A 21,680-nucleotide genomic window follows, 5' to 3' on the forward strand; every position below is an offset into this window, starting at 1 on the left:
GGCAGAAAGATTAAACTGTTGTCACTGTTTTTCTTACTCAAATTTTGTCTTCATTCCCTTGTTCTGTGCTCCTTTATTTGTCTTGGACTCAAGCCTGAAATTCTTTCTTAGATAAAACACAGGAAATTCTCACAAAAGACATATTTACATATTACATTGTTTCTTTCCCCTTTAATACAGCTTTCCTTTCTTGAGGTTTTGCATATTCTCTCTTCAACTAAATACACATTATTCCCCTCCCCCTCTCCTCCCCCCCAAATCACACTTAAAATAACCACAACTGCAAGCAGAGACGTGAATTTATGGAGTCTGGATTCAATACCAGCAAGACTGACAGCGTAAACAATTATTAGTGGTGTCCTTGTCCCTCAGGGGCCCTGGTCCTCAGTCCATGGCTGGGAAAACATCAAATACCCTTCTTTGCACTAAGTGCCAATATTCTACCTGGTTCAATTCACAGGTAGACTGGTTGTCCAGCTGTATATTAGAGGAGAAGAAATTCAGATGCTTATAGAAATAGACAAGACTGTGGCTGCTTATTCCACAGCCATTCCAGTGATCTTATTGGGAGTGATCTGGTGAAAGACAGCCATGGAATATGCAGGAGGCAAACTGTACTTTGGAGCAGGGCTGGCACAATTTGGTGAAAGTAACTCTACTGACTTTAGGCAAGATGCAGAGCCAGAGTAAAAGTCAGAAAGGTGGAAAATGCAAAGAAAATAAAAGGAATACTGGAGAAAGTGAAAAAAAAAAAAAGAAGAAAGAGAATAAAGGATGAAGGAAGAAGAAAGAAAGAAGACAGAAGAAACCAAAAAAGGAAAAAGGAAAAAAAAAACCACAAAGAAGAAACAGGAAAAAAATATGCTTTAATGATTCAGGAGCATAGTTAAGTTAAAGTAAATAATAATTTTAAAATAATTCTGATCTTTCCTGTTTTTATATATACAACTATGCCAAAAAGGATTTAAATTTCATAATATCTCAATATAGGCCAAAATCCCATCAAGCACCAAACTTTTGGATATGAATAATAGAGGATTACTTAAAAAGAGTTTTACAGTAACACTACTTTATAATAAATAGAACAATTCCTATCTTGTCATGACAACTTTTTTAATATTAGTTTAAATGGTCACTAATAGTTAACCCTTTGGAGTTAACTATTAGTGAATATAGTTAACACACCATATACTCAAAGCAGTAGGTTTCTCAGTAATTTTTTGGCAGCTCAGATACGATTGCCTGTTGTCATTGTGTATCTCACCTGCTTTACATGGTAGTACTGCATGGGACAGCTGGGTGGTTTGAACTCCTTCCTCGAATCACATAAAAGAGGAAACAGAAACAACTGCACCACTGAACCTAAGCATTATCTTACAAATCAGCTCCTGAAATGACACTATTTTTTCTCATCTTCAAAATGTTCTGATTTTTCTGTTCTGAATTGCTGAGTGATAAGGTAAAGGCTCTCAGTCACAAGATGGTCTTAAATCCATGCTGTTTAGTTTGACTACTTCTCTCCCAGTGATCTAAGTCCTTGGAGATGTAATAAGTACTCTGAGAGTCTGATAGACATACAATGGATTTCTTCATAGAGCAACCCAAAATTAAAACTAAAGTTGTGAGGTAACAAACAATTCAGCATCCAACAACAGTTTGTCCCAGCTGAAAGTCCTGTGCAACACTCTTGGGCTGTATAAAGTTGCAGCCGTCACCTATTGGTCTGTTGGCAAAAGGTTCATGTTTCTTTCATGGCTTTAAAGCCCTTTATCCCCAGTTCTCACTAAATTTGTAACCTAGCTTCCACAACAAGTCTCCAAGTTCTCTTGCTTTCCATCCCTTCATACTGTCCAACAAGGGGACCTACTGACCCTTTCTGACAGCCTACTCCAGGTGACTTTGAAGGTATCTGGAGTTATCACTGAACAAGGTGGAAACAGTCACAAATGTATTCATACTTCCTTTTCTATGGTGTTTATGAAAGGCTTTCACACAGAACAGTTTTTTTTTCTCATTTCGGCACAGATCTTCAATGCTGTTTCAAGGAATTACATCATTAAAATCCTTATGCTAGTCTGCATGTGGTATGCTTAATCCCCCATCACAGCCTCCAATTGTTTCCTTTCAAAGAGGTAGAATCCTAAAAAAAGTGAGATGTAGAGATGTAATAACTGATGCAATATATCTCAGTACAATTTTAACAGGAATTTCAGATTCCTTCTTTTCAACAGTTTCCTGGAAATGTTTGGCCTTTATTACTGGCTGTGAAAGGCTCCATCAGGCATGAAAGAGAGAAGGCATGTGTCACTAGGAGAACTTATGTTGAGATAAAACTCAGTGCAAGAGAAACAGCTTCCATGTAAAAGAAATAGCCCAGTAAGGGCTTCCAGGTACAGCTGTCAGTGGTTCAAAGCATGTCTGTGGCTGTGTTAGATCCATGTAGGCTACTTTCCACTCATTAGACCTCCAGTAGACTAGAGGATGTGAAAAAAACCATGGAAATCCAAATGACAAACCGATAACTGATGATAATGTGCACCATCTGTTGTTTTGATGAGTTATAAACTTTTTCCCAGAAAAATTCCTAAGCACGTTTTGAGATCAATTTACTTTTAAATTCCAAAATATCAGTGATGTTCACAGAATTAATCCTTGAAGAAGATTGTCCCTTGTTTTTAAGAAATAGTGATTACTTGCTGTGTACCTCACCTTTCCAATCACCATTTCCTGAGGTGATCATTTTTACAAGTGTTGGCTGATACTAAAAATAATACAATTCCATACAGATGTATATACCTCTGCATTGTAGCAATTTAAACAACAACAACAAATTATTAATAAAACTTTTCTGTGCTTAGTGGATTTTGGTTTTCTTCAGACAAATAAATTCTGAATGCCACTGACAATAAGAAGCAATTTATATAAGTTGCAGCAATTTTGCACTCACAGCCTTCTAATTGAAAATGATTTAAGAATTTTTCCCCTCTTTCCACATGCATGCAACAAGAATGCATACTCCATCTCAGAATTGAAAGTCTTCAATGCAGAAATGCACTATATAGATTACATACTGACAGGGAAAATTTACAAAGTATTAAAAAAAAACAAACTAGTGATATAAATGTCATGTATGCTTTTCTTGGCAGGTGCTGAAAAAGAGTTAAAATTTCATACTGACATACAGTTAAAAACATTTAAGCAACTTCAGGAAAAAAAGGGAAACTTGGTAGGGATTCAACTCAATCCATATGGAGGAGTACGGAAGACAGACTTGAACTAAACTTATCAGGCATTAAAGTTGGACAACAAATGGGAACATTTCATGCAGTGGCATTCAGAATGTATTGTCATGGAAAGTAAAGCCCAGCAAACTCAAAAAATTTAGGCTTGACCAGCTTCATATGAGAGTTGTTTAACAAAAAAAAAAAAAAGCTGATATCCTGACATTCTGTCTTGCACAAGAGGAGAAGGTTTATGATGAATTTTCAAGTGCAAATGTTTTGTTTTCTTTCTTCTCAGGTGTATATCTAATGTAGGAGGCTAAATCACTGTCCTCAACAATGCTGGTCTGCAAAATCAGAATGTGTGCGATAAAACAAAGTACTCAACATAATGTTAAGGCAGGCCCATCTAAAATTTGCTATTCACTGTGCTTTGAAAGTTCTTTAGGCTCTTTGTCTTAAACCAAGAGAACATCAATGCCCACCCACTGTTACCATCACCCTAACATTTAAGTTAACCCTTTGACCTAATGGTTCTAAATAGCTTTTGGAAGAAGTCATTTGCTCAAAATTTTCATCTGTAATGTTCCATTAAATGAGACAGTTTAGACATATCCACAAACCACTGGAAGGAGGCAAGACTGCCAGGAGCCTTATCTATGTGTCATCATGAGAAGCATCTATTTGCTGGAAAGAGGTGCAAATAACTAAACAGGTTATTTTATCCATGTGTAGTAGATAAAAAAACCCTTTTTCCCCACTTGCAAATTGATGTCTGTGTACTTCTTTAGTTTTCCAATATAAACATTGCTTTGGGAACAACTTTTAAGTCAATAAGCAACTTAGAAATTTTCACTTACAGTTTTTTCTTCACTCAAAGCATTTTGTTATCAAAGTTGCAATATGTAATTTCTAAATATAAACTAAAAATAGACTATGATAATTAATTTTGATCATTAAACCTTTTAACTGCGGCATAATGCCCTAATTCTACAAAAACATATCTGCCTAGGCCCAAGTGCTTGATGTCCCCTGTACAGTGCCCCTCATCTAAAAGAGCAAAACACCAGGTGGCAGCAGACAGTGAAAAAATGTACTTTACATTTCTAGCAGCACAATTAGTGACGTTACAGCTGAAGAAGTCATAAACTTTTTCTTCAGTTTATAAAAAATGGTTATCAAAACCAACCAGATGGAGACAGTGTTGAAGACAGTGTCAGCAACTCTACAAAAGCCAGAAAACATGAGAAAAAACCCCAGTATATAAGCATAGCTGCTATAAACAAGTTGCAAGAAGAGACAGAAATGTTAATGTACAACTTGACATCTTGGCAAGTCTCAGAAGTCCTCATGCTTAGCACTTCAGAAGCTGGGTATTTATTTAGATTACCAGTATTTTGTTGGGGTTGAACTTGGAACCTAGAACAGATAGCCTAATACGTGTATTTCCTGGGCTATGCTGTACCTGTATAAAATTGCAAACCTTTCATTGCATTGTGAATTTACACTGATCACTCAGGATTCAATACTGAGGTTGAGAGAAACCTCAGTATTGAATCCTGAGTGATCAGTGAGAGAAAAAGGGGGAGAGAGAGAGAGAGACTGTCCCTGAACAAAGCAAAGTGACACCTGTCAAAGATGTCATAACTGGATTCAGTGATGTTGCTTCAAATTGTAGGATAACCCCCAACCACCAACCCCCCCCCAAAAAAGCTCACCTTTAAGATTTACAGTGCTTAAAAGACTCCACAGAACAAAAAGCTCTGTTATTTCACTTGAGATAAAATAAGTACACTTAGGATTATCATAGGAAGAGATACTTAAAACAGAATAGAGATTCCTTTGGGGAACAATACCAAGTCAAAGAAAATTTTTGAGAAGTTCATACAACAAATACAGTATAATCCTGCTGTTTTCTTATATGTGATTGGAAAATGTAACTTCATGGATTTTTACCTTTTGTATGCTAAAATAACAAGTTGTTAGCATTCAAATGAAATTGTGATTGTGTGAAAACTTAATTCCATAACTCCCTTACCTTGGTTGCCTAAAACACTTTCTTTTAAACATAGATATGAAAGACAATACTAAATTAATCAACTTGATCAAGCATTGAGAAGAGTTTTCTGATCTTGTATTCATAAAATATTCAAGTTTTAAAGAAAGAGTATTTGAATTAATGTTGCACAGTAAGGATCTTTCTCCCTGATGCTTACCAGATTAACTTTCAGTTAATTCCATTTGCCTGAATGAGTAAAATAAGAATTCAAGGAATGCTATAATGGCAGAAAATTTAGAAAAGTTATAGAGGACTTTGATAAATAAGAAAATATAGCATAAGAGTATGATTCAGAGACCAAAATCTACCACTTTTCAAATTGCATGACCCATTGCTAAAGGTTTGTCAGCACAAATGCACTGACATATTCTGTATGTTTGCATACGTCATAGTTCACTGAATTTATGATATAGCCTAATGCAGTAGGAAATGAAAACATTTCAAGTCCTTGGAATAATTTGATAATTCCCTGTCATTAATATTTAATTTTAAATCAAGGTTTCCTTGTACTTACAATAAATTTTATCTTCTTTCATAATTAAAAATAAGTGCAGTTAAGTACCAAGAAACTTGAACTCTTTCTTAATCTACAAATCTCAAAATTATTTTTCACAAAATGAGTTCGCTTTCTTTAAAAGGCTCAAATTTTAAAAAACATTATTATGGTAAATTATTTTAGTGTATATAAAATTAAAAATTTGCAAATCTGTCATCTAGATAATACAAGTTTTTGTCCCAGTCCAGTAACAAGATTTGTGAAAGAGGACTCCTGAGCTCAGCCAAGGCTTCAGGGATACCAGCAGCTATGCCTGCAGCCCATTCCAGTGCTCAGCCAGACTAGGTAATTTTATACTTGCAGGCATAACTGATGTCTTAAATCACTTTGAGAATTGAATGCATCTTAAATGAGTCATTATAGCTAATCTGAAGAACAATCTGTTCCTAGGTACCAGCTATTCTGGTGATAATAGATGCCTGATTACCTTTGTACAGTGTGATTAAGGTTAACTTGGACACTGTTGAAGCAGGAGGGATAAAACTGCCAAGACAAGGAGTAGAAAATAATCATGGCTGGTTTTTTTTCCACCTGAACAGAAAATAAACACGCGTTGCAGAGCAGATGTTCAAGGACAAGATTTTGGCCACAACTTTTAGGCCTTAGTTGCTGCTGTCCTTTAGCCAATTTTTTGTTCAGAGGAAGTAAAAAAAAAGGACGATGATTATTGATTCAAGTTTTCTTTAGCTGATTAGCTTTTAACTGGGCATTGGAGAAGGATATGATAACTTGCTTTTAGTCATTAAAACACATTCTAAATACTCTAGTCCCATGTTGTTTCTATAATAATAAAACCACATTTAAAAATAAATAATTTCTGGTCTTTATTGTTAAGAATATTTTAATTGTCCTAATGTATAGCATCGGTTTGTGGAAGGCAATGGCATGTAGAATATTTACATTCCTTTCTTTCCAAATCCAGACAAGACACTCTTTTCCCAGTGTTTCTCATGGCCACTGGGGCAAAAGACTGTTGATTTCTTATTTTTTTAGCCTGATTTCAACTCTCATGTGATTAGTGCTAGCCAAGTGTATATCCTCAATGTTAATATTCAAAAATCTTTGTTCGTTTTGAAGACTGATTAATAAACCCCCAGAACATAAAGATGTGCTAATTACAGCAGCATGATTTTTTTTTTTACTCTGTAAATGTAAGTAACATAAGGATGCCAAAACCATTTATTACTTTCCCATCCTAAATTATGTAGGAAATGTATCTATTCAATCACGAGTCCTTATTTTTGCAAGGATTGTCCATATAAGCACCTTTCCAAACATGTACAATTTGTGGTTCAAAGGCCCTGTTGGTCACTTGTTGCTATTTCACCCTGACCATGAGATATAACAGTGGCATCCTAAATTTAGGATGGAGGTTATTCAGCTGTGTGCTTCTCATGAGCCCAAAATACCAAGTACATCTGCATATCAAAGGCCTTCATGCTGCACCCTGCAGACTCCTAGAGAAGCCTCTCCACAATGCTCTGTGGAGAATCCTGTTTTTCCTTGTGTTGCCTGTGTTCAGTAAGGATTTCTCTGTGTGTGTGACCACGCAGTGGGTGCTTACACATATGGATATGTACTGTACACAGGCATCTACACTGACAAGAATGGGTTTGACTATCCAAAGAGAACCTTCACAAAATGTTAAACAACTTGTGCATGAAAATAGATACACATAACCTCAGTTTTATTTAAAATAATATTTATTACTAATTTGCATAGAATATTCTAATTGACACTGTATTTTAAATGCAATTCTTGTTTAACATTTTATAAAATCTTCTCGTGAAAATTTAAAATATCCTGCTTTCCATAAACCAAGGAGTGAATAATTTCCACTCAGACTATCAAACCAAATTATGCTTATGGACATCCCAACACATTTTCACACTGTTTGAAATAGTTTGGTTTAAATCCATATAAAGCTGAATGAATATGAATGGACATGGTTTGTCTGTACACAAAATTACTGTATCCTATGTAGTTAATATCTTTTACAAGTTCTTTATCAGGAACTAGATCAAGATTCACGTCCCCCTGCCCTGCCTTGGTATTCCCACTACTCAGGTCTGCATATGATGTAGTGTTTAACTTTACAGTCTGACTTTGATGCAGTCAACAGTTTGTTATAGTTTGTTTAAAAATACCACAAATCATTCCATAATATTACTAATCACCCTTGCACTCCTGTTTACATACTATTAATAAACACAACAAAAGAAGTTGTCCTTGGAGTCTAAGCATCTGGAACCCTCAGAGATCGGCAGTTACAAACTCCAAAAAGGGAGCAAAATCTTTGAAACAGCCCATTCCTATTAAAAAGTAGCTCACTGAGTTTCAAGTGCAGAATAATTTTATTCCTATAGCCAGTCTGACAAAATAATCCCCAAATAAAATCCAAATCAAAACTAGAAAAACAAAATCAAAACAAAAAATTCCCCAAACCCCAAAAGTTCCCTTTATAGACAGAACACCACATTGTGGATTTTCAGAGGAGATCACTACATGGATTGCTACAGGGTAGGAGGAGTTGCAGACTGCAAAACTTTAGAAGACAGCTGTGTTTGGAAAAAAATTAACTTCACTCATAAAAAAATTATAAAATTATATAATAAAATAACAATAGCATATATGCTCAGCATGACATATTAATCAGAGAAAAAGTCAGAAAAATACTTGCTGAAGCTGAATTAACACATAATATCTAACTCCCAGGAAGGGATCCACACTTCTGCAAGGCCAGGTGTCAAGAGTTCTCCAAATACTAGCAGAAACACAGAAATTCAAAAGGGACGTTTAATACCTTAAAAAGTTAAAAAGTTTCTGGGTGCTTCTCAGGGTCTGGTAAAATGGAATATCACCTTCCAGAATAACATATGTACTTATTTGAGAATTTGCTGCTATGTATGCAGTGACAGAGTGCAGAGCTCTCTATTTGCTATAGTTATGCACTGATGATAAATTACAAGTGAATTTATTTTTGTACAAGTGAACAATCCCAAATGTAAATGTTTATTAGAACTTCTGTTAGCCACAATCTAAGGCATTAGTTAACTTGCTATTATTGTAGTACAAATGGCAGGTGGCTTCTATTTTACTTTTTATAGACTTGCTCTAAACATATATTCATGCTAGCTACATTTTCATTTTAATATTTTATCCTAGATTTTCTGCTGGTCTGGTAACCAGAAACATTTCAATAAGTGAACAGATGGAGTAGGAGTTATGCTAAGACTTTTCAGCATAGGGAAAACTTAGAAGTCTAGAGTTCTGTGCTTCTTGAGGCATGGAAACAGCAAGTTCAAGAGGGAACAGACGGTGTACCAGGAGTTCCTAGGACATCTGAGCATTTCTGCACATGTTGATGGCTGAAACATTATGAAGAAGAATTCTTCAAAAGATAGAAAACAGCAAAAGAAAGGACCATGCTTCTAATAGTTTTGTGTATCTATGAATGAATATAGAAGGAGGTTCCTTGCCATATCTGAACTCTCAGGCCAGCCTTTCCTCACCACCTGGAAAGCACTGGGACTAGCAGAAAAGCATCTGCTGGTTCAGAGGTTCCCCTTTGTCCTAAGGACGCACCAAATTTTGCCTTAGAATGGCACTCTCAGAGCAGTAGGGTAGCAGATACCTTCAAGAGGACCAGGATGACTGGGCTTGAACAACATAAATCAGCCACAGTTTTTCTCTGGCAGAACCTTTCATGAGATTTAGGAAATGTTCTGAGTGATACCACTTCAAGAAAAGCTTACCTTCCTAAACAGCACTGCTGCCTTAAATTATTTTCTCATGTAAAAACATGGCTTATTGCAATCATCAGCTGTTAATAGTGTATTTTTAAATGTGAAACTTCTAGTATTGTTTGCCACTAAAATGTCCCTTTGAGACCACTTTCATTTTTTTTCCTAAGTGTCACACACATTCTGTTGTACAATCCAAGTAATGAACAGTATAGTATTTTTTAACTTCACTTACAATCTGGAATAATGAGAGAAGTTAAAAAAAAAATATAACCTTTGTACTCACCCCAGCCTTTGGTTTAGCTCCAGAGCTGGCTACTGAAGAGGGAGATGCTAGGTCAGGAGCATGGATATTAGAAGACAAGTTAGTCTGTGACTGATTTACTGAAGCAACATCCGCTCCACTTTCAGAACCAGATTCAACGTCCTGTAGAAAAATTTTGCAAGTCTCTTTAGTAAATGTGAAATAAAATCATATTTCTGCTAAATAATGAAAATATTTAGGCAAGCTCACTTAAATACATATGCTTGCTGTATTTTTCAGTGTGGTGATTTGCATTAGTTGCTGTTCTGAAATTATAAATCACTACTAACATCAAAGCTAAATGGTAGAATGCAAGGTAAGAAAAATCAGTTAAGGGATATGGAAGTTTGGCATTTTTCTCTGATATTCAGTATTTCCTGTGTGCTCCCACCTTCTGTCTCTGCAGCACTGCGGGCTAGTGAACATCTGTAAGCCATTACGCGGATGAAATGACTTCACCCTCCAGCAGTTTATACAGTTCAGAGGTACAGCTCCTCAGTTTTCTTGAATCACCAGACACTTATCAGCCAAATACCATTTCTGGTTAAAATGCCCTTACTTTTAATGACACTGATTACATTCCTCTTTCTGAGAATAAAAAGAAGATATACAGTATATTTTATTGTTGAGGAAGTAAAAATTTAGCACATGCTTGATTTACTGCATAGGGTGGGGGCAAGGGATTATACTGTTTGCAGATAAATTGTGACACTGGCTTCGTGTAGAACCAGCCATATGCTGTCAGGATTATTAGATGAGGTGCAGCCTGCATGAATACAGCTACACAGGATGCAAAAAAAATCTCCTGAACCCTTAATCCCAGAAAACTCCTTGCAGACAAAGCCTCAGTTTCCTTATGCCAGGTTCCTAGAATAGGTGAAATATGGGGCAGAGTCATCTCAGGGGTTCTGCTCCTCATCTGAAAAGATACAGCATCCTTTGATTTGTTAGTTCCAGGTAAGTCTCTGGTCTGCCAAGCCAAAGCTGCCAATTTAGACAGACGCCTATATGCCATGTACATGAGTGTATGGTGTTCTGAAAAGCATTAGAAATTAGGGACAAAGCTGGACTCTTGGTAGGACCATGTATTTGAGTCAGATATTTCCTGCCAAGCCCTGGGAAATGCAGCAGAGCCATGGAGCAGCCTCTGGAGCAGCCAGTTTAGCTACAGCTGCTCTCAAAAGTTTCTAGTTAGCAGAGCTATGCTGCCACAGTGCACAACCATGATCTCTGCTGCATCACCCAGGTTTTTACATCATATTTAAATGATTTCTTACTATAAAATAAATATGAGCCTGGCTCAATACCAATATATCTTGAAAAACAGATCTTCTGGTCCACAACAATCAAAGGTTCAAAACTTCCTAGGAAATCACTGTCCACAGATAGCATATATTCCATGTTTGATGCAAGCTGTCTTTCTGCAGAGTTGCTTTGCAGCATGGGAACAGGCACCACCTCTGATTGTCAGGCAGAGTTACTCATACACATTGCCTCTGCTCCCTTGATTGCTGCAAGAAATTAGCTAAAGTGCTGGCATGGATTGGTAAGATATAGAGAACAGATGCCAACACTGTATTTCAGGTTTCCTGCATCATCAGTGTGTTTAAGGAGATATGTGAGAACATTGATATTCAGTGGGAAAATGTTTAACCATGGAAAGCGAAATTATGTGATTTCCTCTAAAAATGACACATTATATAATTTTCAGCTGATCAAACCCAGTGAAATACAGCTTTTCTCACCTACAGACCACTCACTTAGCAATAATGAAGCCCTGCTTTCCAAGAAAAAACTTGCAATTTAAAAGAAAATATCACTAACAAAAAAAAAAAAAGATATAAATGCTAGTCTAGAGATCTTGGGGCAGTGTTTCTCAGGTTTCTTGAACTGAAAAACAGCTGCAGCACATGTGGGTGAAATTAACAAGAAGCCGGCACAAGAGTACCTTGGATCAGCCATTTCATGTTCAGAGTTACATGTGTAAACATTTTACAGAAAAAAAGAGAATGCATCAGTCATGTTTGTGAGCTGTCCCTCTTGAATTATTCTCAGCAAAGAATGATCCTTTTAAGTGAATAAAAAACCCCCTACATTAAATAATTCAAGTTCTGCCCAGAATATTACTTTGAATGACTAAGAGCTTTTTTTCCTTCCCCTCACAGAAAAACAAGACCTGTAGCTCAGACTTACTTTCAGTTCTATGTGATGTCAAATGACACATACTCATGTTCCGAGACTGGTGTGACCCTGAGCCTGTGCTGACTCTCCACTTACAGTAGGTGATAATTAGAGAGCCAGACATTTTCTGACTCTTGTTGATCTCCTTTTGTTTTATCTGGGAGTTCTGAAGCTCTAATTTATGAGAGGATGCCAAAAGGAAATAATGGATGGCCATATTATTGCCTTCAAGACATGTACATACACACACACAAAAAATACAAGTCAAATTTTTCACAAAAAGAGCTTTAGTTCTAAACTAAGGAGCTGAAAAATGTGGACTGAAAGAAAAAGGTGAAGCAAAAAAAGACTCTATTTTAGAATAATAATAAAAATACTTGATTACAGGTATATGCCTCCGTTTGTATGTCGGGGTGCTGGATGGGGAAGAGCCTGCACTGAGAGCATTTTCAATATCCTGGTCAAGCTGGTCCAGTTTCATAATTAACAGCACCATTGAATCCAGTCGTGAACGATCCCGATCTTCTGTTATTTCCTGTGGAACAGAAAATACAACTGTTAAATATGAAATGGTACTAGTTGGAAAGAACAACCTTAAATTATGAAAGCTCTGTTTCTTTATTTACCAGGAAAGCACACTAAATAATGAGCAGAAATAATTTTTTTTAAAAAATAATGCTTTTTAAAATCATCTTACTGAGTATTGATGGAATGTACTTCTGAAAAAATATTTTATGTTAATTTTTGATATACATACATTATAGCAATTAAATTTTTTAACAGCACATTTGTTTGGAATAAATGCATCATTACCTGGATACACATACTTTCAAAACAGCTATGGATTCTAAACACTTCTTAACATATTAACCCCAAATTAATTGACTTGATTGTACAAGCACAAATGATGATTCATCTGTGATGGAAACAGGGAACAAGTTCCAAGAGGCCATTTTCCAGCTGAGGATAACCCCAACTTCTTTTCTGTGTGGAACTCACTGGTGTAACTATGTTCTTTTGATTTGTTGCAGAGATTTCTGTCTTGGTTGGAAATTCTTGATACACACGAGGCACATCAGGGTAATAGTGAACACAGCATCAGACACCCTTTGACTGGAAAGAGAGCTGGATGATATAAACACCTAGTTTATGTAGCTAATTTCCCTATACTCTGTAGAAAAAGAGGCAGAGCAGATCCTCAAAAGTGCAACTCAAAGCAAGATCTTCAAATAGATGGACTAAATAATGCTCTGAAGGAGTTCCTCCCTTTCCATTTTATATAGAGACTTAACACAAAAGTTAGATAACTAGCCTGCCTCAGAATTCAGGACTGTGAAAACCCCTACTAGTTCCTGTATGGATTTTCATAATTTGAATTTAGAAAATATGAAGTTTCATTAACTTGAGATAGTATTTTTTAAATCCTTCTCAAGAAATGGACCCAAAGATGTTACAATTTCATCGTTGTGCCCAAGAAGTAGGCAATATGTGTGTCCAAATTAGCCTTTTATTTTATAGTCACTAAACTGTTTTTTTCTTGGTAAAATTCAATTACCAAGATTTCTGTAGATTGCTTCAAAGGCATTGCAAAACATGCATTATATTATTCGTACTAGAATTAAAGGATACGTATAGATCAAATAGTCATATAAACCACAGTCTACATGTCCTTTAGGTGAAGACAGCTGTGATGGCTATGAAACCAAATCTTAGAAAAGTAGAAATACAAATCTGTCACTCCATAGCAGAGCTATAAACAATGTACAATGCTAAGGGTTTCTAAAAACCCTGCTGAAGTTGCAGGATCCTCTTATGACTTTGAACTGAGTTTAGAGTGATGGTGAGAGAATATCACATCAAAATACCTCAGAAATCACCAAAATGGGCTAAATTTCACTTTCTTCCAAACTGAAAATGCAATATCCCAAATGATTCATTGCTACTGCGTGGATCTTCATTTTAACTGATGTTAAATTGATACCTGAGGTCTACAAATGTCAGAACAGTTATTGCATCTAATCTGCATGCGTACAGAAAGCCCAGTGGAGCAGCTGAGTGTCTGCTAACAGAGTAGACATGATTTCCTTTGTGACAAGGGCAATGTTCTCCATGGTGAGCATGACTGTCGCCAGTTCACACATCCAGAGGATGCCAGTGCTGTTACTAAACTAACTTCCTACACAGTCCCCTCACTGTGCCTTTATTTCTATTGGTTTTGCTGAGAAATACACCACTGTAAAGGCTAATCAACCTAATATTGACGCTGGACTTAGAAATTCACTGTCACGCCACAACAAAGGAAGTGGCAGTGGCTGGGTGGGGGTTTTAAGTTTGTTGGTTTTGTGGTTGGTTTTGGTTTTGTTTTTTTCTCAGGCTAGAGAGATATGAGGTATTTCACTCAAAGAAAAAAAAAATCTGGCATTTTCCCCTAGCAAATTGTTTGATTCATCCTACCAAAATAGTATAAACTTCTTTGCCTGCAGCAAATTGAGAGTGCTGGAGAAGAATCTGCTGAAATCAAGCGGTGGTAAAATATTGCTCAAAGCCTGATACCCAGGCTTGACATAACGTGCTGGCCTTGCAGGGAAACACTGCTTTCAGAAAACAATAATATTATCATTGCGGAATTTAGCTATTCTGTTTAGAAGTCCTAACTTTGTGGTTCTGGCTGATGTTCACATCAACATAAGAAATTTACCATTTTTATTATACTTTCTGCTTTTACAACTTACTTAACACCTCTTTTGCTGGGGCACTATCAATTTGTTTATATGCAAGTCTAAGCATCATACAAAACAACTAACACATTAAAAAAAAGGCTAATCCTGAGTTAGAAATTCATCACAACAAATATTATTATAAGATTAATTTATGTTTAGACAGTTTTAGCCTTGATAGTCTCCAATGAATTTCCAAGAGCTTTATAACCTTCCTATCTTTTTTGTATCTCCCTTTTGTGTATATTCTGGGATTTTATTACTGATGTATGATACGATCAATTGCCAGCAAGGTATTAGCAATTAATTTGTTTTCTTTTGAAAACACAGTATTTCCTTTGCTTCCAGTTTTTTCACATTATTTCCCACTGGTAGCTATGGACCTTCCAAATTAGAATGCAAAACATATAAATTACATTTATAGAATTATACAGAAATCCTACTTTAACCATTATGAACTCAAAACTTGGCCATTAGAAGATGTCTGATCAAAGAAAGCCCTTACAACCTTAATTTCTGCCTTAAGACATTTGCATAGGGCAATTCAGGCATGCAGGAAAAATATAAACAGTAGGTCAAACTCGATATGTTATTTGTCTGGAGATTTTATTTTTAACATGCCTCCACACAAGAAGGAAATAGTTTAGGTCATGAACTGGAAAAAACAATATTTCTTTTAATCTGTATCCTCACTGGTGTGATAAAGAAGCTAATTAAATTTGAATATATCCATATGTTTAGAACAGAAAACATTGTAACTCTTCCTAGAATGAAGGATGCTTGAATTATTTGAATTATTGCCTGAATTATAAAACCCCAAATGTTTTTACAAGGAGGAAAAAAGTCTACAAGTCCTGTTGCTATCATCAGTAAACAATGTTGATAGAATGAAAATATTTTTGAGAACATGCCTGCAAATGAGATTTAGCCAGTTTTTTTAGCTTTTGTGAATTTGGAGCTCATATCATTATTGACAAGAATAACACTACATTTTTCCACTATGTACTCCCATGTCTTCAAGTGCTTGTGTGTCTTTTTACTACCAAGTTGCAACGTGTGAGAAGACCTGGGAATTTCTGAATATAATATTCTATATATATGTTATAATTGTTATTTTGAGCACTTGATGAATAAAAACCCCTGTATGAAGCCAGCATTAATCAGAATATTTCTAGAAAGAAGTTTCCCCCTCCTTTTTATTTATGGTTTCAAGAATTTCATACCCATACTAGCAATACATTACAATTACTTGAACCAACTCAAACAGAAGAAACCAATTAAAGGGTATGACCCTAAATTTGGATTTAATATATCCATTCTGTTTTATCCAGGCATGGGAAAATGGAGCTGGATGTATTTCACTTCCTTGCTGTCTTAAACCCTGTATTTCTCCAAGTGTGTTGCCTTTCCCCTCTGGCCACTGTTTTACATCACACACACACATAGTCCCCACTGCAGTCCCTTTTCCCACATACCTCTTTTGGTTAACTAGAGCTGAAGCAAAGGACACCTTTTGAAAAGGGTGTAGACTGTTAAAATAGGTGCAAAACCTATTTTAATTTTCATAGCAAAAATTTTGTACAGAAAAAAGTTGGTACTCAAAAACTAAGTTTGTGTTCTCTCATGTTACCTTCAGGGGGACTGAGTCACTCCCTCCTTCCCTGGAGGTTCTCCCTTTGAAAGCATCTGCTGATTCCCAGACTGAGCAGACCCTCCCCGTGCCAATGCAGTCCTCTGTGGTTAAGGAGGGGAGAGAACATCCCACTCTAAACATTCCCCTTCTAGGGCCATCAGGGCACCACCTCCTCCCTGACACTCTTGTGTCAAGATGTTCATAATCGCTTTGAAAAGGAAAACTTGGATTTTAGAGGAAACATTTTAACACAATTGACAAGGCGATCTGGAGTACCCACAAAAGAAAGAGATCATTTTTGGAAAGAGCTGGCTGAATTTTACCTGGTATTCTTGATCTGCAGCCAGCTGGACTGAGTTAAAATCTCATATTAATGCTATATATTTCAGATGGCATTAAATTACTCATTCTTGTCTTTTCTTGCTAGAAAAATCCTTTTTGAAAAAAGAGAATTTTATTATATATCATTAATTTAATACTATAAAGGTTTTCATGGGAAGAAACAATTGAAGAATGCAAAATTAGCAGTTTTGAATTTAGTCTGATTTTTTACTAGCAGATATGCAAATAAGTTGTAATTTTCATCCTTCTACATTGTGAACTGTAGAGTTCACAAACGTTGAACAATACCGAAGAATTTTATCTTTCTCTAAATTTTATGCTGTACTGTATCATATATCTGCCCATGACAGGGGATTTGGAACTAGAGGATCTTAAAGATCCCTTCCAACACAAGCCACTCTATGATTCTGTGATTAGAGTCCTATTCATTACAGAGGGATTGCAGGCAGAAAACATTAAAACCCATGGTAAAGCATTCTGCTCCTTTTTAACATGAGATACAAGCCTAGATACCAGAAAAATCACAGTAAGATTACTATTATAAATAATATTTGAACTAATAGATAGAACAGGCTGAAAATTGAACTAATAACATAGGCCTACACCTGTGTACACACCACACGTGAGGAGACATGCTCGTTTATTCCTGCAGCTCTTCATCTACACATTCACACTTGCTATTGAGAGAATAGCTTTTCTTCTTTAAAAGCTTATATTCTCATTTTCCTTACAGGAACTTTAGATCACTGATCAGTATTTCCAAATATAAAGTGTTCAACAGCACTAGTACACATGTGCTTTTTCACTTCTGCTAAACACACAAATAAGTGTCTGTAAAAGTGAAGTCTTCAGAGGAACTTGATTTCTGTGTAAGGTCCTAATTTTGATTTTCACTACTGTATCCACAGAAAAAAGTAAAAAACACGATCACATTAGAAAAGCAATCTCTGAATAATATGCTGTCTCAACAAAACCAATGCCTTTTCTACTTCTAGGCAAAAAATATGTCTCCTTCTGTAGAGCAGAGTGTTTGCAGGGATAGTGCTGCACTCTTGGAAAAAGAATAAAATATGCTGAAAAATGACAGAGATCAAAAAATCCAAATATACCGAACTGGTAAGTGATAGGAACAAGGAAATTTCAGCACTAGAATTGAGGCGCAGCATCTCAATTTGTCTTTTTCTAAGGTTTTTCAAACTCATGTGCTCTTCACAGATACTGTCTCCTGACCTTAACCCGATTTCCATTGCAAAAACTTGATATCTTTCACATACAAAGCCAATTTAGTCCAAACAAAAGCTTTTCTTTGTAGTAATTTCCTTCCTACAGCTGTTTTTTTTTTGCTAGACACATACTCAATCCATAGACTATTTACTAATTTTAGGGGGTTTTTAGCATTCTAGTTTTCCATGTTTCATGTCAGCTGAGTAAACTGTCTAGCAGAGATGTTGTTTTAATAATGAAATTCAGCAACTTGCTATGGATGAAATGGAAAATCACTCACAAACCTTGGTGCAAAACAATCTGAGGAATCATTGTTGCACAGCTGTGTTAACTCAGCAGGGATGGTGCAGCAGTCACTCCTGAAGTGGCTGTTCTTGAAACAGAGCAGCTCTGTATTAAACCAAGTCAATCAGGATCACTTTCCAGCTAATGCTCTATTAGCACAGGTAGCTATTAATGGGAAACATGCACTTCTCAGGCTGCCATTCCTACACTAGAATGATACCAATTTCCCTGCAATATTAATGTAAATAAGCGGTGGCACTAGTTCCAGTAACTAAGAGAAGCAAAAACAAATGCAAAATTAACCAACTCAAAATGGTAAATCTTGTCCAATGTAGAAGATAATTATCTTATACTTTCACTATAATTTCATAATGTATAAATGATGTATGAAATCCTGCTGTCTTTGGAGTTACACTTGATTACAGTAGCCAATCTGATGACATCCAGCTCCCAGCAGGCAACCCTTAGCATCATACCAGGATTATGACTACAAAAATTTGCCAAAATCAAATTCCATAGAGACACAGAGCACAATATGAATGTAATTTCTGTTCACTGGGTGGAAAGAAGTATCAGTAAACATAATGTAATTAATCATGCTCTTTCCAGTATAAACAAATTCAGTTACTTTTGAGCTTTGTTAGTCTTGATATTTTCTAAATTAGCATTGTAATTATTCTAAAATCACCTTTTATGACTATAATTTAATGATTATGACTTACAAACTAAGCAAAAAATCATATCTTTACCTTTATTGAACCCTATTTCTGTTTGCTGTGAGTGGAAAGACTCCTTTGCGGAGAATATTTTAAAAGTAATCTGAACACTAATTATTAGACTGGAGAAATACTGTAATTAAATAGAAATGTGATGTGAATGTGAGTGATAGATAACTGATGGTAAGGTACATTTTTTTATTAGTGAAAAAGTACCTCAGATCTAGAAATTTTGCGCAAAAATCAGCAAGAAAATACTTCAGTGATCTTGTTTCTTTTCTATTATACTATAAATCAAAGACTGAAACTAGGAAAAATAGAGACCATTCTATTAATCAGCAATTAAATCAGCATCAGTGACATGAAACTTAGCTTTGATACATGTATATTGCCATGTGTTACACATACACCAATAAGTGAATGGTACTTACAGTTTATGTGTCTTTATAATTTAGTGCATTTCAAACATGGAAGTGAGGAATTGTTTTCAAATGGACAGCAAACCAAATAGTTTCTGTTTTGCACTGCACCGAACACAGCACAAAAGGAGCAGAGGAAGAAGAACAAATACAAAGCCTAGTTTGTCCTCCAGTTTACCAGTGAAAACATAGAATCTAGGAAAGGCTTGGTATCTATGAAAACTCTATGACTGATACTCTAACCTGAAATACCTGAAGACAGAGCAAGACTAGTACTGAGCAGCCTCTTAAAACAATTCCAACTCTTTCCACAATTGCAATGGACTTTGAATCAGGCCTAATACAGACATGAGAATTGAAACAAATCTCTGCACATTTGAAATAAGTGAGAAATAGGAGTTCTTGTCCTAAATGGTTTTCATGCCACCCTAGTAAATGAAGAGTTTTGAGAATACAGGTTGCACTGTCAACTCTGTCTTTTTAGATAAGATATCTTTGCATTCATATGATTGTGACATCAATAAATGAAAAAACAGCCTATTAAAATACATAACACAATGCCCTGCTAACCATACCTTAACAATCTGATTATTAAAATACTCATACCTTAACAACAGGGTCCAATGTTATTAATGTGTGGGAGTGTGTGGGGGTGAGGTGAAGGGGAAGATTCACCACTAAGTGTTTCAAGTCCAGTTAACACATTACAGAAAATTTCCTTTATTCACTTTTCTTTGTCCTATAAAAATTTCATAAAAGATTCTTCATACAAGAGGAATGGGTTTAGCTGGTTACTTAACCAGAGAGATTGGTTGGCTCATTATTAGGAGCTGACTGAGAATTTTTATACATTTTATACAAAATGCAGGAAGATTTTGTCATAGCCTGCAACATATTGAAATCAGGCCAGTGCTTATGTAAGTTAATTAGCTATCTAAGTAGAAACAGAAAAGTCTGCATTTATCCTTCTGGCTTTAGTAATCTTGCTCAGGTTAGCATTTTACATGAGAGATTCACTACGTTTCTGTGCCAGACACAAACATTTTCCAATACATCTCATATCTAGAGGAGGCCATGAGAAGAAAAAAGGAATCAAGGAAAGCTGAGATATGGTGCATTCAACAGGAATCTTTTCCTCCCCGTACCCTGAAGCATGACTAGATTATGAACACCTCTGTAAAGAGGCAAAAAATAAAAAATGGAACTGCACAGTTGGTGGTAAAAAGAATAAGGAGGGGATAAGTTCTTGTATGGAAATCTAGAAGATATAGACAGGTATATACCAGCCCTATTGAATCTCATGGAGCGGAAGCAGTCTTGTGTCTGAAAGGACACACAAGATCAAGGAAGAAAAAGTATCAAACCAGGTGCATAAGACCTACTTTAAATGTGCCACCAGTTAATCTGCTCTACTGCAGAAGGGACCTACTTTGTTCAGTGGGAAAAGTATCAAAACATGACATAAAAATCAAAACCTATAACACTCAGCACTCTCTCTTCTTCCAGGTGAGAAGCAGAAATTATTGTCTTAGATAGTTAAAATGCCTAAATGTATTAAATTAGGAGTTAAATTAAGAATGAAGCCTAAAAACGTGAGTCTATGTGATGAAATGGGGGGTGTTCTATATATGGCAATATGAGATTATGATCCTATTGTCAAGATGGAAAAAATGTAAAACATAATTTGGGGTGATTGTCTTGTTTAGTTCTTTGTTGTGCTGCAAAAGTTTCCCGCACTCCTGTGTAGAGAGACAATTGTTTCCATGCAGAGCTGTTTGGAAATCTTTCTATATATTTTGGTGCTACATCTGGTTAATTTAATCCAAAAACAATGCATTAACTGGAGATTTTTATAAATTCATGCAGGAGACTTAGGAGAATTGTTTAAAGAATTTCTTACTGTGGCAAATGTAGCAATTTATGATAAAGGTTGTTGCAAACTTGCAGAAGTTATAGCACAGTTGTGTTTTCCTTGTGCAGACATTTCATAACAGAGTAGCTGAGAATTTAAACTTTTCTCTAATAACTGAATTTGTTTAGAAACAGTGAACTTCAAAATAGCACTGTTTCTTTCAGAGGCAGAATGTTTTCTGCCACCAAACCACCGTAACAGATTCTCAGAATGCTACTTACCCTTGCATATGACTTGAGTGACACAATTGTTTTAGTTAGAATCAAAGAATCATTTTGGTTGGAAAAGACTAATAAGATCATTAAGTCCAGCTATCAACCCAACCCCTTCAAGTCCACCACTAAACCGTGTCCCTAAGTGCCACATCT

General features: G+C 35.9%; 1 protein-coding gene across 2 annotated transcripts in view; it reads right to left on the reverse strand.

Moving 5' to 3' along the window:
* Positions 1-21,680, reverse strand: part of DLC1 (DLC1 Rho GTPase activating protein) — a 213,087-nt gene that overhangs the window by 148,836 nt on the left and 42,571 nt on the right. Inside the window, exons 3-5 of one of the 2 annotated variants that reach the window (XM_064710452.1) lie at positions 12,450-12,599; positions 9,866-10,006; positions 8,670-9,204 (exon numbers count right to left, since the gene is read on the reverse strand). In XM_064710452.1, coding sequence (XP_064566522.1) covers positions 9,091-9,204; positions 9,866-10,006; positions 12,450-12,599 — 405 coding nt within the window. In that variant the 3' untranslated portion in view covers positions 8,670-9,090. Of the gene's footprint in view, positions 1-8,669; positions 9,205-9,865; positions 10,007-12,449; positions 12,600-21,680 lie in introns of those variants that run through there. The other variant, XM_064710450.1, reaches the window with a different exon arrangement.

The sequence above is a fragment of the Zonotrichia leucophrys genome, chromosome 4 (assembly GCF_028769735.1).
Source record: "Zonotrichia leucophrys gambelii isolate GWCS_2022_RI chromosome 4, RI_Zleu_2.0, whole genome shotgun sequence".
Classification (NCBI taxonomy): domain Eukaryota; kingdom Metazoa; phylum Chordata; class Aves; order Passeriformes; family Passerellidae; genus Zonotrichia; species Zonotrichia leucophrys.